Source organism: Xiphias gladius, chromosome 5, assembly GCF_016859285.1.
Source record: "Xiphias gladius isolate SHS-SW01 ecotype Sanya breed wild chromosome 5, ASM1685928v1, whole genome shotgun sequence".
Classification (NCBI taxonomy): Eukaryota; Metazoa; Chordata; class Actinopteri; order Istiophoriformes; family Xiphiidae; genus Xiphias; species Xiphias gladius.
This window is the reverse complement of record NC_053404.1, coordinates 69748-87803: the sequence shown is the minus strand read 5'-3', so window position 1 is coordinate 87803 and position 18056 is coordinate 69748. Positions and strand designations below refer to the sequence as shown.

Below are 18056 nucleotides of genomic sequence, written 5' to 3'. Positions count from 1 at the left end.
CTATCTAGTTTGGACAGTGCAACACCGTGTGTGTGTGTGTGTGTGTTTGTGTGTGTGTGAGAGATCCCAGTCTTGAGGTCCAAGCACTGCAGTCCTTGCTTTACACACAAGATACAGTTTCCAACAGGGGTACAGACTATTAATCATGAAAAGTAATAACCTTGTTTCAAAAACCACACCAAGTGACTCTTAATGTTGTGTTAATGGCTGTGTTCATTTGAAATGTCTGTAGCTTGTGCAAAAAATTGTGGACTAGTGCAAGTGTCAAGCCGTGGGATGTCCTTTACAGTTTGCATTTACGAACACCTCTCCTGCTCTCTGTCGACCTCAAGATTGCTTTTTGGTTTTGAATGACAGAAAGCAAAGGGAGGATTACTTTGGAATATCAGTTATTTTTAATATATTTCTTTACAAAAGTTCATGTTTTAGTTTTGCATTTTGTTAAAACTATCAATAGTAACATTAATATACAACTTAAACTGAAGGAAAACATCTTTAGTATGTTATGTGTCCTTCAACACAGCACCATCTTATTAGCTCTCAGTCAACACATTTAATGTTTCCCAATTTGCTTCCTAGATTGAAGTATCCATTAGTCCCTTAAGGATACTGATAATACCCAACTTTCTCCCTTGTCACGGTTTCCAGGTGTCAGATTTCATTTCACAGCATGTACATTACCAGAATTAGTAGCTCTGAAAAACTGAACAAAACGTGGAGACAGAAAGAGTACGAGAAAAAGCCAATTTCAAGCCACCTTCTCTTAATTATAGAGGATTGGTTTTGACCTAAATAAAAAAAATCTGTTACACCAGTTTTTAATTGCTTGTATTGTCATTTGTATAAATACTTTTGTGAGTAAAATGAGACCTTAACTTTCCTGTCTTATGATCAGTATTCATGGCAAACAAAACAGTAAAATTTATGCAACCAGTCTGAGCCTGCTGCTAGATGTGGACGAAATTAATTCACTAACATACGAGGATCACCTAGGGTTGAATTGATATACCTTGTGGTGTTTCCTCTTAAGGCTGTCATATTTCTAACACACCTTAGGTAGGTCAAAACATTTATCTTTCAACAGGTTTGAAGAGCTGGATTCCAACATGAGATATACACATTTGAGTGGAAAGTGAAACCCACAGGATCAAAAGAAATCTGATGTGAAAGCAAGATAGTTGGTAATTATAGTCCTTGGCCATGAGAATGATGAGAACTTTTCGGGCAGGATTTGTTACGTGCTAGATGAAGAATATGACATTCAGAGAGTTTCCCTCAGAAATGTATACAAAAAGCATTTTGGAACAGAGCTCTTTTCCATGTCGCCCCAGGTCTGCCTCTTCCATAATATTATGGTCACTCCTAAAGCATGTTTTGTTAGACTAGCCAAAAAAAAAAAAAAAAAAAAATTTATTTCACGTGATTTATATTAAGGCATCCAACATGCATTAATGTATCTCTCGATAAAAAGACACTTGCATTAGAATGCTTAAAAAAAAAACATTTCAAACAATGTAAAATGTGTCAAAGTGCGGTATGCCAGGATTCTACGTTCCTCAGCCTCTTTTTGCCCTGTCTATTTGGATTGTCGTGAAAACTATGAACATGTAAATGGGGACAATTCAACAGCCCTATTCTCTCTGAAGTACCTCTTTTTATATCCCAAGTGAGAAGACAACACACTTCAGATCACACTCCCATAGCAAATTAAAAGGTGACAGTCAATACCAGTTCTTCCTCTCCCAAAAGTTCAGTCCAGTCATGTTTTACCCAAGCAATCTTTGCTCTAGAAGTGAAAGGAGGGATAAGAAAACATTTCCACAGGAGCAAACTGGGAGTTATTAACGTGAGTATTTCATGTTATTATTCCAAAAAGTGTTTCTGGGCCCAGTGTCAAATGGCCACTTCCAAAGAAGAAACACTTTTGCATCAGTCGTTAGGGTAGGACAGTTCGAGCATGGCAAGCTGAGTGCCTTTACAAATTATAGGAAGGTCACTGAAGTAAGGTATTATATAACCACAGGGTTAGGACCAAAAATGTTTGGATAAAAGGTGTGTGTTCATCACTTATCAGGCAGCAGCTGATTAAGTGAGAAGCAGCGTCGAAATAGTCTGCTGTTGAGTTGGATTCCAGGTGAACTCTACAGATTAACGGATTTCGAGTCAGTGAAGGTTGAGCGTAGGATAGCGGGTGCAGGGGGAGCATACTTCAAAAACTAAACAATATTAGCTTTTGAGGATTAGTGCTCAAATTTGTTTATTAAAATCTGAGGAGCCCAAATGGGTCCAACAATAGTCAGTGTGCAGACCAATCCTGATCTGAGTCTTTAACTGTTGCTGGTGGCCGTTGGTGAAGGCGACTCAATAACGATCTCCCCTCCAGGACCAGCACCAGAACTAGTTACTGGAGTGGAATGAGAGACCTGCGAGACCGGCACAGAACTGCCAGGTCCACCGTTACCGGTGCCGTTCTTGTTGACAAGCGTTGTCGGCTGGCCAAAGTTAGTGGTTCTCAGGGTTGCCAGATGACGTGGAGAGAAGACATGGGCCCTCGCTGCAGCCCGGGATTCAAAGGAGACGTTGCAGGCATCGCAGCGGCCTGTCAGGGTCTCCTTTGGCACTGGCTGGCCAGCCACTGGGGAAGCTGGAGGTTCAGTAACTGTCAGCTGAACAGGTTTGGGCAAGATGGGACGATTGGCTTTAAGAGCGTTGTACTGCAAGTAGCTTCCTGAGCTCATGTCCACCTTTCCACCTGACAGAGGAGACTGAAAATGGGAAGGTGGGGTGATTAAACAGGACAAGAGGAGGGAATAAGATTGTCACTTCTGTTAAAGTCTGAATTTTGTTACAGGTTTGACTGAATCAGAATATTCAAGCCCTCTAATTTCTATATGCACAATTTTCTTTTTTGACAGTAATATAGTGCTCATGCATCATCATGTTTTTATTACATTGTTTTTGTGGATAGCAAAATGTGTTTTTTACCCACAGTTCAAGCAGCAAAAAAATAGTTCTCTGAATAATCACAACATAATACAGTTACATTAATAACAAATATTATGGTTAAAAATGCTGAATGTAAATGAAAGTATTTTCAGAACTCAAATTTTACTGTCAGAGAAAAAAAAAAAAAAAAAAAAAAAAAGACTAGAATAAAGTAGGGCTGGGCAATAAGGTTGAATGTAACTGTTTTTTTTATAATCACAATATAGAGAATTCACATAAAATAATCAAATTAATGTTTCACAGGTCCAACTAAACGACTAGATTTTTTTTTAGCTTGTTTATAATTACAATTAGCTGGGAATCCTTGGTAATCACAAAATTGTCAAAACACAAGAAGTTCGCGATACTATTCCACTGTCAATATCCAATGTGACATTATTGCCCAGTCATAGAGGAAAGGCTTAAAGTAGCCTATAGAAAAATAACGTTTCCTGGTCTGAGTGTTTAACGTTGCTGTGCTTTTTATTACTCTTTCCTGTGCACGTTAATGTGATTTTGTACTAAAGACTTAAAACTAAAATACCATTAAAATTAAGATAACAGTGTAAGTCCACTTACCATTTTTTCTTGCTGCAACCTCCAGCGCTTCTCTTTGGCTCTGGTGTTTTGGAACCAAATCTGCACCACCTTGAGCGGTAGGTTGAGCTCGGTGCCAATCGCCTCACACTCCATGGCATTAGGGTGTGCACAGGTCTCGTAACAGGACTGCAGAATGGACAGCTGTAGGCAGGACAAGTGTGTGCGTGGCCTACGGCTGGATGAGTGGGGCAGAAAGCTGCTTTCAGTCGGACTTGATTTAGCCACGACCGGAGTGGCGGGGCTGGCCACTTTGGCTGAGCTGGTGGTATTCGGGCTAACTGGGGCAATGCTAGGGGTGGGAGGAGGGGGGATGGTACGAGGAGGCGTGTGTGTGGGAAGAGCCAGTTGTTCTCTTGATAGAGTGTTGATCTTAATGGGGACTTTGGGAATCCAGTAGTTAAGCCCATTCTGTTTTTGTGGCACCACTGTTGTGGCAGGAGGCCTGTTGTTGATGGGAGTTGTGGGCAGCTTGGGCACCATGCGGTTAGTGGTCCCTGGTCCAGGACCCAACTCATTTTCATTGTCTCTCTCTTCATCAGTCTTTTCTTCCTCGCTCTCCTCTTCTAGTTTTCGTTTCTGGGTTGGTCGTGGAGCAATGGGGATTGGATCCTTGGGCGGAGGTAAAAGGACAGGGGTGTTGACTTTGGGGGCAACTTTGACCATAGTGACGTTGCTGGTGGTTTCGAGCTTGGTCTTTGGCACTGCAGAGGCACTGCTGCTCACAGGAGAGACTGCAGTAGAGGAAATAACTTCCTTAGGCTTGATAGGAACTGGTGTTATTTTTTTCACCACGGCTGGTTTGCCCAGCTCTTTTACAGGCTCCCTCTCAGTCTTCATGAGGGTGCGCACAATTGGAGTAGTTGTAATGCACCCAGTATTGTTTGGAGCTGGCTTGTTGGAGAATATGGGTTTGGAAAGAGGCCAGGTAAATTTGATGAGAGGTTTTCCAACTGCTGCCAGGGTGCCATCGCTGATAAATCTGACCTCACCCTTTCGTTCCCTTGCCCTCATGTTCTGGAACCAAATCTGAACAACCTTCTTGGGAAGGTGGACCCACTCTGAAATCTGTTCAAACTCGTGTTTCCCAGGATTTGGATCTTTGAAATAGCAGCCATACAGAATGTCAAGTTGTTCAGCTTGAATGATGGTGCGCGAACGTCGCATGTCTCGATACCTTTTACCTTTGGACTTCCTCTGCTGCTGCTCTTGTTCTCTCTCCTTTTCCATCTCTCTCTCCTTTTCTCGTTCTCTTTCCAATAATGTAGTATTCATTTTCTCTGCTGCCCTCATGTAAATACTGGACTTTGTCATGTTATTGCAGTTGACAAGACTCGTACTGCTGTTGGAGGAGGGCATGGCAGTAACAGATTCGGGCTTAACCTGGACGACTACCAGACCTTTGGATGTAGGCCTCAGGCCGAGCCCATCCAGCAACTGCCCTTTCTGTGCTGCAATTTTATCAGCCAGAAGTGATGAGGAATAGGCAGATTTTGAGCTGTTTTTTCCCATGCTGAGGTCCAGAGCAGACTCACAGTCTCCACCATTGGACAGGTAGTGAGAAGTTTGGTTGTGGGAAGAGAGAGACTGTGAGAGAAGAGAGCTGGAGAAGCGTGTGATGGTTGGTGGATTAGGGAAGACTGGTACTTTGTTCCCATCTCCAATCACTGAGGGAGTAAGAGAGAGGACATAGGGGCTAAGGAACTGAGTAGAAAAGTGAGTGAGGGACAAGGGAAGTGAGTGAAGTGCACTGGTTGGAATCTCAGGATGGTCCATTGAGTGGGAGTGTGAACTTGGAGGATCCCCTTGGGCCTCCAATTCTAGATCCACATCTGGGTCCGGTCTCTCCTTCTTCACTTCAACTTCATCACGCTCAAACTCCCCCTTTCGTTTTTTCTTTTTGGCCTTCTGACCCCCTCCAGCCTCCTCATCTTCATACTCATCCTCTGCATCAGAGAGAAACACAGTTGTGGAGCGCAGTACCTTTCCTCCAACCGACCCCTTATCACCATGGACCTCCCGCTGTGTTTCACCTTTAGCAGGGCTCTCAGGACCCTCCCTCAATGACCCGTTCTGACTTTCCTCATCAGACACAATGACAGAGGTGTAGACCTCATTTTCTGAGTCAGAAGTGAGACAGAAATCTCCCTGACCCTCCCTTCCCAAAATTCTCTGTCTGCGTTTCCCTCTTGTACTAGACAAATCTATTGCCTGACTCCCTGAAGCTTCAGCATCATCCTCACCTTCTGCTATAATCAGTGAGCTTTCCTCGTCATCATAGTCATTGTCAGAATTTCGGGCATGCCTTGTAAATCCTGCCAAGCCTTGCAGGTGGTCTAACTCTGTCGCCCTCTGCCTCTGTTTGGCATGTCGGGCTTGGCTCAGCCACCTACGTACCTCTTCCTCAGAAAGCCCGACCTCTCTGCCCAGTGCCTCACAGTCTTCATGGGGAGGACTTGCAGCATCAGCTTCACTACGTGACTCAAAGAATGCCCAGAGAACCTCGGACTGGAACTCTGACAGCACTGGAAGGTCTGGATAAATGGATCCCGTTGTGTTACAATGGGATCGAGGTTGTTTGTTAGTTAAGGCATTTGTACTCGGGCTGGATTTTGGGGTGCCAAGAGAGCCACAAGGGCTAGTGCCCGATTGTGATTTTTGAGGAGTAGAATCAGGGCTAAGTGTAAGGTTTAAATTTACAGGACTGAGGGTTGAGTTACTGGGCACTGATGCAGAAGGTGAGAGGTTGTTATTGCGGAGGCTCTTCTCTGTGCCTGCTGGGGAGAGATTCAGGCTAGCTGCTTTATCACCTTCCAGGTCCAACTGATTAGTTGAGCGGTCTCCATCTGTTGTGCTATCTCTATGTGCCCTCCCACTGTCTTCATTATTCTCAGCCTTCACTTTGCTTTCTATATTAGGGCACTGTGCAAATTCTTTCATGTCCCCTTCCTTAAGTTTCTCTGTCTTAATGTTCTCTGTCGTCCTGTTATCCCTGTCCTTGATCTGAGCCGAGACATTCTCCTCTCTCTCCTCACTGTCCTGCCTCTCTTGTTCTCTCTCACACTTTATAGTTTGTTTTTGCTCTTCCGGGCAGGCCTGTATGTTTGTTGGAACTCCCACAGAGGGCCACTGGCTCGGTAAGCTGTTAAGTCTTTGGGTTAGGAGGGCTTGCTGGGCTGTGCTGAGACCTACGAATGGCACACACTGGGTAAGGAGCTGGCCCTGCTGGTTCTCTTGGTGCTGCTGGTTTTGGGCTTGCAGCCCGTTCAAGATCAAGGGCATGACCATTTGAGGCTGAGGCACAAGCTGATGCGCAGGGGCACCAGGAGCAGCACCAGCCGCAAACAGGGAGTGGTGGAGGGAGTGAGAGAGGGGGTTTGGACTTGATGTGAGGAGGGTGAGGAAGGCTGAGACTGCCTGAGCTGAGGCCACAGGGGACGTGAGGAGAGAGGGAGCCACTTGTGAAGTTTGAATCTGCTCTCCGTCTTTTGTAGCAGTAACCATCACCGTCCCAGGAGCAGCACAATTGGTGGTGGTTACTAACTGACTGGATCCACTTCCAGATGTGCTCACTACAGCGTGTGGAGCAGTGGGGGGGCTACCTCCCAAACCAGCAGTGGCCACTGTACTGTTTGCAGCATGTGCAACAATTCCAGCATTCCTGCTGCGGGTCTGGTGCAAGACAGATTTCATATGGCTCTCGAGAGTGATGGCATGATTGTAAGAGACTCGACATATAGCACACTGATAGGGTTTGTTTGATATATATGGTCGAGACAGGACAGGAACTGAGGGAGTTTGGGGATCGCTTTCCCCACCTTGTTTTGCAGAGCCTGTTGTCATCCTCTGAATGTGGGATGCAGAGTTGTAATGAACGCTCAAGGCAGTTCTGCTGGGAAAACTTTCTAGGCAGGCATTGCATCTGAATGACCGTGTGCTGTTTTCAGCTGGCACACCATTTTTACCAACCGACTTTTCACTGGCGTCTGCAATTTCTGCGTTTTCAGTTGCATTTTGCTGTTTGGCTCCTGTGAGTTGATTTCCATCCTCCTCAGGCTCAGGTTCAGCTTCACCTCCCTCCTGTTCCATTAATCTCTCTTCTTCCATCTCTTTGTCTCCAAACGTCTGGGTAGCGTCTGAAGTCTCGCTCGATTGGTAGGGGTCTGAACTGATGTCTTCAGTGTGCTTCAGTTGAGAGGATTCAGCATCTGATAAAAGCAATATACAGGTTTAACTTTTAGGTTCTAGTAAATGGGGTACTGACTGAAAACAGAAGTGCACACTTTTTTTCACCCACCTGCACCCACCCAACCTGCATTATGGGCAATTTTCCACTGTAAATGCATTTCTTTGATTCCCCATTACTTACCCAGTGAGTGTGTTTTTGCCTTTGTAGAATTTCAAATATAACTTACACCGTTTTAGTATGACAGAAAGATCCACATTATAATAACCTTTTCACAGGGTATATCAGGTTTCCAAGCTAAAAAAGTCAGTGATTAGACACCTAATCAGTGTTGTTACAATAACAAAGAAAAGCCAGTATGTGTGTTATTATGGTGATCATTCTTGTGATTTTCTTTTCATGATTTAATAACTAAGTATTTTTCATCCTTACCTGAAGACTTTTGAGCACCCCTGTCGTCTTCTCCTCCACTGGCACCCTGTTTTATAACAGCCTGTTCAAAGAAAATGAAAGGAGACACACGGCAATATTTCCTTAGCAGACTTCACTCTGTAATGGCTCCTTTCAGATGAGCTGAATGCTACAAAGCTTCTGAGCAGCACAACATTTTGGTGTGACTCACTGATGTGTGGTTATATTACACATAGCAAGCCTTGCTAGCCTTTAATTTGCAAATTACCCTAAAAGGCATACATTAAACTGTCTTCAATTCAATTAATACACTATTAAAATTCCTTTTATTTCTAAACACTTTACATACTAAACTGTCATGGACCCATTCCAAATCACATGTTCACTGACGTGCTTATTTTTGTCAAATTTGATGTCTACTCATCAAGTTCTTCTCTGACATACTTAGTAACTGGCTAATCCAAACAATGAAATATTCCAACTATTACAATAATGAACATAGTGCTGACTGCCAAAAGTGAATTTGTTCAAACAAGTCATGAAAAAAGAAAGCACCACCGTCAGTCCCAACTCAAACTATTAATTACTAATGTACTAATAGATTATGCCGAAATAAGCGCACATTTTCCCTGATTGTATCTAAACAATCATATCCAACAAATAATAAATTTTAGTGTGTCTTTTAGTTAGAAATGTATTTGGCCATTATTTTACATAGAAATCAATACATACATTTAGATGATTACCTATATTATTATCTAGTAATAACATACAGAATCAAAAGAATGAAACAATTTTGTCTGAGAAGAACTCTCCCCAGGTCAAAGTATTTGTAAGTGCTATATGAAGGCAACTGGACTTGTTTGAGGTTCTTGAAGACGTTTCACCTCTCATCCGAAAGTCTTCTTCAGTTCTTCAGAACTGAAGAATCATGGTGACATATGCCAAAAGCAGGAAAACTGCAAAGAGAAACACGGGTCACAAGTAGACTCTCACCAACATTTAAAATAACTTGCGTCTCTTCCAATGTTTATTACTTTTTATGGGTGACCAGACATTGGGATTATTAAAGTTATCCATCTAAGGGATCCTATCATATAAATATATAATAAATACAACAGAGCAGGGACAAAGTAATAGAAACAAATTATAATACAGTGGCCCAGCAGTCAGTCCTTGTTTGGTGACGCTCATTTATGTTTTTAAGAGTCATTTTAAAATGTTGGTGAGAGTCTACTTTTGAACATTGTTCCTCTTTGCAGTTTTCCTGTTTTTGGCATATGTCACCATGATTTTGATAAATCTCCTCATAGCATTTCACATAATTTTTGCACTGTTACTGATGCCCCAGCACTTCAGGCATCAATTCCAAAGCCAGGACTGCCTCAAAAATTACCATCATGTCTAATCAACAACAAGAGTTTCACCAAAAAAAAAAAAAAAACAAACAAACAAACAATGAACTACCACATTTTCTAAGTTTGCTGCAGAGCTACATCATTGCAAAATGTTTGATATTTTGTCCAACTCCTGTATATCAACCAGCAACAAGAGAGCTCATTATGCACATTCTTGATGTATGATCCAAAGTAACCATGTTTTACCCTTCAGGGTGTATAACCTGTGTGTGCGTGTGTGTGTGTGTGTGTGTGTGGGGGGGGGTTGAACTATATTTTGGCCATACTGCTCAGCTGTACTTACAATGTCCAGCAGTCTGTCGACACAAGATGGAAGTACGCTGTGTTGCTCAGTGAGATGCAGAGACAGGGAGGATCTGTCCGTTTGGCCTTTTTGGCAGAGGGGGCACAGCCACTCTGCCACCCCATTGCTTTCACTGCTCACCGTCTCTCCAGACTCCTCCTGACAAATTCAAGATCATGTTAGAGGATCCTACTCTTTCTGGAGCTGATACTGTTTATCAAAAACACTAGATAAAAGGATTTCAAAGACAAAAGAAAGAAAGGAATGTGGGATGTAAGAAAGTAATTTCATGTGACGAAGATCAAAATAAAAGTATACTGTTAGTTTCACACTTTCGCTAGGTGAGTGGAACTTATCATAAACTGCCGTGTTTAAAAAATGTTAAACCGTACCATTTAATTAGCATGTAATAGTAAAACTAATCCTAGCTTAGTAGCTCACTCCTACAGGTCTTTGACATTTCATTCATGACTTCTTTAAAAACATTAACCATGCTTTGTAGGGAGGTTCCCAACATTTTGTCTGCAATGAGCATATCAAATTACACCATAATGCAACCGTTTAAACAACACCTTTGAAATGTAAGGGAGTATATTTCTAATGTTTTCAGCAGGTTTTCCTTTTCTACTGTGGTAAACTGGGTTCTAGATAAGGTCCATTGTTCCAGACCTCTAGATTTAGTTTTTTTTTATTAATATATTAAATGCAGAACAGACTGCAGGAGAACCAGCAAATAATAACATGTGCAGCCTGACAAGTTGTAATCACTCTATCACCACCCTTCAGTTTTGACCAATGCAAGAAAAATGTAGCCAACATGTTAACTATGATCCGAGATCATACTTGGCTCCACATGCAGTTTTAAAATGAGTCAGAACAGACCGCACAGCTCTGATGTATTTTTCTGCAAACATCCATAATCCAAGATACAGCCGGATAACAGTTCAACGCCACCACCGCTACAGTCCTCACTTCCTCCTCATGCCAATTAGCAGGCTAGCAGGGTTATATGACCATATAATGTTTCGACAAGGCTGTATCTGCCCACTGTATCATCTTTAAAAGCCCTTCATCACGACTCTTATAATAAACAGCCTAGACAGAACTAGACTGACGTTTCCTTGCCCATAGTTGGCTAATTAATGAGAAGTCTAATTAGCTATGCCGACCAGAGATGAATCAATTAGCTAGCAGGCTAGGCTGATCAGCGCCTGAAACGTCGCATTACAGCTGTCTCTCTGGAAGAGCTGGTAGTTTACTGGAAATAATCCTGCAGTGAAAGCCACTCACTTCTGTCTGACAGGCGTCGCTTTAGACTGGCTGCTGTTTCTACGTTAAACTCATAAACCAAAGGGTTGAACTGCCGTGTGACTTTGCTAGCTAGCCTGTTAGCAGAAAGATAATTAACTGCCCCCGCCCCCCCCCCCCCAAACAAACTCTGCCCGGACCAGGTGCGAACTGCATCTCCAGCACACCGACTGGTTCACCGGGATAAAAACACACTCCCTCGGCTTCAGGTGACAAACCTCGTCCTCGAGTTAGTTCCGTACCCTGGTGGTTGTGGGTATGTAGCGCCGCTCCTCCGCCGCCGCCGCTCGGCGCAGACCGAGGCCTACACCGACTACAGCCGTTTAATTAACGAACGTGGCTCCGTTCACAGATGTGTTAGGAAACACTCGCCCCCCCCCTCTCTGCCCCCCGCCCAGCAGACCCCTTTAGACGCGTGTTAGCGCTGAAATCCACACCTAAAAGACTTCGGTGCAACACATGTCCATGTAAACTATGATTTAACCGCTTCAGCCGTTACTGGCTCTAAAAAGCTCTGGACCGGAGGACGGGCGCCGCGGTCGGCCCGACGGTGGGGGTGGTGTCGGGAGAGCAGGCGAAAGAGACGAGAGGCGGAAAAAGTTTGGGTTTAATGTTGGATTTCTACGAGGGATCGGATTAGTAGGAGGCTCGGTCCGTCGTCTCTCGATCCTCTACCAGGCGCAGGCCACTCTCCCGCTCAAAGCAGCACAATTAACCGATCACAACGACGTTTAATTAAGTTGAGAGCAATTAGCTAATGCGTTTTACCTGCATGGTCTCCGCTCCAGCACGCACACACGCACACGCTTCCTCTATGGCTCCTCAGAAGTGAAAAGTTTTCTTTCCTGCCCTCCCTCTCCTCCCTCTCCTCCCTCTCTCTCTCTCCTGCTCTCCCCCTCCCTCTCCCCTCTTCCCTGTAGTAAACAGACCACAGCTCCCCCCGAGGCTGGCTGCTGACATTCAGAGGGACACGGAGAAATAGCCTTCTACAACCCACATATCACTGTTCTATTGTTATTTATCAGCACTGGTAACTTTCTGATCAGTTCAGACTGATGAGACTGTGTCTCATGGATACACTTCCATTTAAGTATGAGGATTACAGGGAGCCCCCGCCCCCTCCCTTTAATATTAAATCTTCCTCATTCTTACATTAAAGATAAATACAAATAAAAAACGAGTCCTTATCCTGCCCGCTTGGACTGTGACACAGTGACGAGTTAATTAAAGCTGGATGATACAGATGTGGGCGCATGTGTCCCATCAGACGGCCAGCGTGGAGAGTATGTGGGGTAAATATCGATGAAGACGGGCGGATTAAAACGGCACCATTTATGTCCCCCTGCGTTACTAGGGCAGGAGGTGATGCTCCTCAATACACTCATAGCTGTCTGTAACTGCGCCTGTGCAGAATAAAATTTGCTGACGTGTAGGATTTGCTCCGATTGATCTATCGCTCAGTTTTTGAGGCCGAATTAGGTGGATTTAAGGACCTGTGCTGTGAAGGTGTGTTAGGGTGCAGTTCGCTGCGGTGATGTGTTTTTTTTTAAACAATGTGTGGTTCAGTTTGTGGATTTTGACTTGTAGTTCATGCACCACTCTGCAGCTGCAGCGTGGGCAGAATGAGTCGAGCCTGTTTATAAAGATATATTACTTTATACTAATATATAACTGTCCAGTTTACATTTACCAGTTATTTACGAACAGTTTTCAGTACTAAGGGCTTGAAAACAAAATAAGACGAAAAAGAATCAATACGATATTTACCAAAGGCAAAACCAGCCACAAGCTAAAAATCTGAATACGTTGACAAAATCTAGGTGAATCTAGGTGAAGTACAAAGGTACTCTCTCTAGTAATCTTTAATTAAATAAAAGTTGTAATGTAAATATATTATATTACAAGTAAAAGTCATGTATTAAAAATTTTACTGTAGAAAAAACTACAGGAAAAAGAGGGATGTGTTATTATTTTTGTGTAATATTTATTATTGTGTAATTGGATTATGCACCATTTTAATTTTGTAGTATGTTGAACTGGAGACAATTTTTTTTTTTTTTTTTTTTTAACTTTTTGGTAGTTATATCCATAATAATGCATTATATACTATATTTTTAATTTGTATGTAATAAATTAATCTGCACAGTAACTAGTAACTAAAGCTATAGTGGGGTAAAAAGTATAACATCTCTGTCCGAAATATAGTCATTCAAAACTAAAAAAGTATCATAAAATGGATGTACTCTACTAAAGTACAGGTATCTCAAAACTGTAGTCATTACACAAACTGTATAGTGCTTGAGTAAATGTACATAGTTAATTTATTTCATTGGTTAATGTAAAATACACCCAAGTTAGTGTTGGGGTAAAAGTTGTAGAGTGTTTCTTAAAAAAAAAGTTGTGAAACAACTAAATAAACCATAATATATGCCATAAACATTATATGCCCAATGCTTTTTCCACAGTGAAAACAACATCTGTATATAGGACTTACAACTGCATGTTAGGTTACTGACTGTAAAGACTCATATGAGTCTTAAAGAAGGTTAAAGTGAATTTAGCCTGGCTCGTGATCCTATAGTGCTTTAGGTGTTGATGAAACTATGTCATTTCAGATGAATGTGGAAGTGGAGAGAAAGTTTTTATTCAATGCTGATACTCTGAAAACACTGGAGGAGATCAAGGGTATGTGTTTAATTTGTCTACCACAAATTTACACATGGGTAAATTAAGAGTTGGGGCATTTATCTGATGCTATGATCCACGTCAATTTACAAATGTTCACTAAAAGGCTTTTCCAACATTTAATGACACTCATTGCAATGGTTGTTCTGTAACTGTAGTGACACTAGCCATCTGTCTCTTGTTAATAATGAAGTTTAATTATCTGTATCAGCCTCATCAGTATTTATTTATCCATCTGTTTCTCTTCCTCCCACTTTCTTTCCTCAGCAGTGTATGTTGGCCAGCGTCAGTTTCACGACCAGTATTTTGACACCCCCAAGTTTGACCTGACTTTGAGAGACATGTGGCTGCGTAAACGTAAAGGATGCTGGGAGCTCAAGTGTCCAACAGCAGAAGCCAGCAGGACAAAACGGATGAGTGGAGAACAAAGTAAAGCAGCAGCGCTGTGTACACGCTACAAGGAGATAACCAGCCTGCCCGAAATTCAGCTGAGAGTGACAGAGGTCATCAAAGACGTTTGTGAGGACCAAGAAACAGAGACAGGCTCCTCAGACCAAGACGAGTCTTGGCTCAGCAAAATGAATCTGGTATGCTTTGCAGAGTTTACAACAGTGCGGCGGTCATTCACTTTAGAGGAGGAGGGGGTGCAGATAGATCTGGATCAAGCTGACTTTGGCTACCACGTGGGGGAGGTAGAAGTAGTCGTACCAGAAGGCAATGTGCAGGCTGCTCTGGAGAAGATTGAAACAACAGCTCGAAAGCTGGGTGAGCTCAAAGCTGTCATATTGCTCAGTCATTTAATACATTCAATATCATGTATTGTGTTCATTAGGTGGGATATCAGTTTGCACTTCTGTGATGGGCTTTCATGAAAGTCAAAAATATTTTTTCTTCTTCTTAACAGGTCTGACTGGAGATCAGCGAGTTGAAGGAAAAATGAATGTTTACCTTAAAAGAAATCACCCTGAGCACTACGCAAAACTACTAAGTGTGCACATTTTGTAAGAGATCAAGGTTTTTAACATATGCACAGTCATATCTGTAAACCGAGGTATTATTTACTAGAATTCCCAAAATAAAAAATGTGCCTGCAACTGTACAGACACTCAAAGTGGACCTGAATCTGTCAAGACATTTCCTGTATATTAAAATTTGGTAAGCAGCTATAGACCTCTCCTCTCCTCGCTACTTGAACTTTTTTGTCCTGTGTACTGCAAACAACAGTTGTGGTTTTGCCTGGCTATAAAATGGACATTGTATGAGTAACTGTAAATACTGGAAATAAATAGGGTGTCATGTTCTCCATTCACTGTTAATAATGATTGTTTGGTACTGTGTTGTGTTAAAAAAGCAGATGGTTAGACATATTAGACACCACCAGATGCCAAGCTGGTTACTCTGTGTTTTTTCTCCAGCAAAGTATGAAGGTCTTAGACATTTACACGTTTTCCTGTGAGAAGTTACTGTTTTATGTCCTGAAATTAGCAGCTGGAGATTTCTTGTTACTTTAAAACATAGAGTTCAAACTTACTTCTAGTTTCCAGATTTAAAAATCTTTACATCCATGTGGATATTTCAATAATTTTAACCATGAAATGGGTTTAGATGGGATATGTCCTCTCCTTTAATAAAAAAATAAGTATATTTTCAAACATACTAAAATCAGTGCAAGTTAGTTATTAAAGGTTAAATGGTAGTTTCTGACTTACAGGTCCAGTTAAAGCCATGGAAATCTTGATTTCCCTAATATTAAATTTCATTATTAAATCAGTTTGTTTTCCATATTTCATTAAAACCTAAGCCCAAAAGTAGGCAGCACAAACAGGGTTTGCATGGCAGAGAGAGTACCTTATCCTTCGAATTGTTATGGATATGATATGATATGACAGAACAAGCTGTCACATTCATATCAATTCAGCATCTCGTGTCACTAAGGTTACCTAAAGTGGCTATATCACAATCTCCTCCTACTGTCTCCTATCGAGCCACAAAGTTGATAGTGTGTGTATGCTTATGGATACTCCATGTGTATTACTTAACAAGAAAAAAAATCCACAGTCAGCCCTAAAATGCAGCAGTGCAGAAGTAAAAATTACTCAAACTTGTTGCAATAACAGCAATTTATCATGTTATCAGGACAGAGTATCTGAAGAAATAACCTTGTTATAATAACAAAAGTAGCTTGGTAAAATAAGCTTTATTATTATAATGAGAAAAAGATAAACAAGTGTTGCCACCTGTATACTATAGAAACAGATGAGCGGAGGTATTTAATGTATTGATAACGTCTTCCTTTTTTCTTTATACTCCTGCATAAAGAAATAACAAACATATATTATAATAGTATGCAGACACTGCAGAATTGAGTCTACTGTGCAGCTCTTTCACAACCAAAACTTTCTGTCCATCAGTCACTTTGGTTAAGACAAGTGCCACAATGAGAAAAAACATTCTCACAGTATATTACTGTAAAAATTCCTCCTCATAACTATAAAGTGTAGCTTGAGATACCTTCTAGTTATGATGAAATACAAAACTTTTATCGTGAGACTTAACAATATTTATGATGACAACAGAAACTACAACGAGGGATAGAGACAAAAGATTACAGAACAAACTGCGGATGCCCTAGTCTGGACACCTGTGGTCCACACACACAATAACAGATTAACAGATATACAGCACAAAATAATGTCATACATGAGGAAGTGTTTTCATGCATAGAGCAATCGTCGGCCATTAAAGAGACACACACCCGTACTGGTCCTGTATATTGGTCTTCATTCTGACAGCTGGGTCCCCACAATCCTCGCACTGATCGCAGGAAGACCATACTGGAATCCGACTAAATGAATGACCACCACGTTACACTGACAGGCCACATCTGCTCCTCTTGAAAATGATGCAGCTGCCACCTTGATTAAAGACAAAAACAAAACAACTGTTTGTTCAATTTTGGAGGCAATTTACAGCCACAATACGGTCTGTAGGTCCGTTACAAGAAAAGCACAATACTTACAGGGAGTAAAAATATAGCATGAATGAATATAGATGTTAGCAAGAAGACATTTAACTATTTGAACCTTTTCAAATAGTTCCCCTCACCTTAACCTTTTCAGTCAAGCCAATGTTTGCCTATTCACCCACTTTTATATCTAGGTTTGTGTACGCAGACACAGCATGTCCGATAATTAGCCGTCATATAAATCGTTGAATCAATAGGTTGTTAACAAAATAATTAACGTGGAAGTTTCACAGCATTTAAAAAAGTGGGCAGAGCTGATTCTAAATATGTGTAATTGGTCAGACCCGAAGGGAGTATTATACTGACAAGAACAGATGAGACAAATTATTTCTGCAGGGTTTAGTGTGGGTGGGTAAACAAACAAACAAACAAACAAACAAACAAACAAATAAGCCTTGTTGCAGAAGCGCGTTAATCAGTACGTATCGCGTCACAACCAATGCGCTTGCGTCAGAGATACGCCTGCGCTACGGCTGCAAGTGCAGGGTTACAGCGACGGATCGCATCAAAACAAACACTCTTCAGATGAAAACTACTGCTACAAAAGTGATTTCACTTGTTCTTTTTACTTTGACTGTATACGAGTTACACAGAGAGCGGCAAACACACCGCCAGCTGTTGTTATCTGACCAACTCTTATCTAAAAGATACCCTTCCTGAGTTGAACGAGAAAACCCTCCCTTTCAAAGTTTGTCCAAAATGAAACACTTGCACGCTGAGGCCGTGTTGGGGTCCCAGGATAAATGGATGCCACTGTGTCAGGCTTCAGAAGCAACTTTTAGGCAAAACCCATGGACCTTTGAAAGAAATTCATGAAACAGTCGTTACTGAAATGTGCGCCACAAATACGGATTCCCGCTGTATTTGCACTTCTGCTTAAGCCTCGTCTGTAAATAAAGTGCATCCATTTCTGTTTCAGCACAGGATTCTCTGGCAGATAGTGGACTGAAGCTCCCAGTTCTGGCTTGCGCCCAGTCGCAGAAAAGTCCGCCATGTTTACAGTTGGTTTGACCAGCCCTACAAAAAAATATGTACGTACAGCGTTTGCATATTGAACCGTGATTGGCTTCACGTTTTGTGATGTCACAAATATCTGCAGGTGGACGTCCAAACTTATTTCTATAAAAAGGTAAACACCTGCCCGTTAGCAATAGTGTA

General features: G+C 41.9%; 2 protein-coding genes across 10 annotated transcripts; one reads left to right on the top strand and one right to left on the bottom strand.

The window, feature by feature from the left end:
- Positions 1–376: 376 nt before the first annotated feature.
- On the bottom strand, positions 377–12087 carry zfhx2 (zinc finger homeobox 2). Of its 4 annotated transcripts, none has more exons than XM_040126686.1 (6): positions 11407–11555; positions 9881–10039; positions 9067–9138; positions 8201–8261; positions 3565–7790; positions 377–2765 (listed from the first exon to the last, which is right to left on the bottom strand). In XM_040126686.1, exons 5-6 carry the CDS (start codon positions 7687–7689, stop codon positions 2328–2330), a joined length of 4563 nt encoding a protein of 1520 aa, XP_039982620.1. In that variant the 5' UTR covers positions 7690–7790; positions 8201–8261; positions 9067–9138; positions 9881–10039; positions 11407–11555; the 3' UTR covers positions 377–2327. The 4 variants fall into 4 exon arrangements, with proteins under 4 accessions (XP_039982620.1, XP_039982621.1, XP_039982622.1 ...); XM_040126687.1 differs by having other exon boundaries at positions 11431–11555; XM_040126688.1 differs by lacking the exon at positions 11407–11555 and adding an exon at positions 11171–11186.
- Positions 11319–15195, top strand: thtpa (thiamine triphosphatase). 6 transcript variants are annotated; one of them, XM_040126699.1, is made up of 4 exons: positions 11319–11397; positions 13804–13873; positions 14144–14638; positions 14778–15194. In XM_040126699.1, the coding sequence occupies exons 2-4, from the start codon at positions 13804–13806 to the stop codon at positions 14876–14878; spliced, it is 666 nt and encodes a 221-aa protein (XP_039982633.1). In that variant the 5' UTR covers positions 11319–11397; the 3' UTR covers positions 14879–15194. The 6 variants fall into 6 exon arrangements, with proteins under 6 accessions (XP_039982633.1, XP_039982631.1, XP_039982632.1 ...); XM_040126697.1 differs by having other exon boundaries at positions 14141–14638; positions 14778–15191; XM_040126698.1 differs by lacking the exon at positions 11319–11397 and adding an exon at positions 12530–12694 and having other exon boundaries at positions 14778–15193.
- The last annotated feature ends 2861 nt before the right edge of the window (positions 15196–18056 follow it).

Coding starts and splice junctions, on each gene's coding strand:
- zfhx2 (XM_040126685.1), bottom strand. Junction 8,262..9,880: donor TCGACAGACTGCTGGACATT/GTAAGTACAGCT, acceptor TTCTTTGAACAG/GCTGTTATAAAACAGGGTGC. Junction 2,766..3,564: donor GGTTGCAGCAAGAAAAAATG/GTAAGTGGACTT, acceptor TCCCATTTTCAG/TCTCCTCTGTCAGGTGGAAA.
- thtpa (XM_040126693.1), top strand. CDS start 13,792: ATGTCATTTCAGATGAATGTGGAAGTGGAGAGAAAGTTTTTATTCAAT. Junction 13,874..14,140: donor AACACTGGAGGAGATCAAGG/GTATGTGTTTAA, acceptor TTCTTTCCTCAG/CAGTGTATGTTGGCCAGCGT. Junction 14,639..14,777: donor AACAACAGCTCGAAAGCTGG/GTGAGCTCAAAG, acceptor TCTTCTTAACAG/GTCTGACTGGAGATCAGCGA.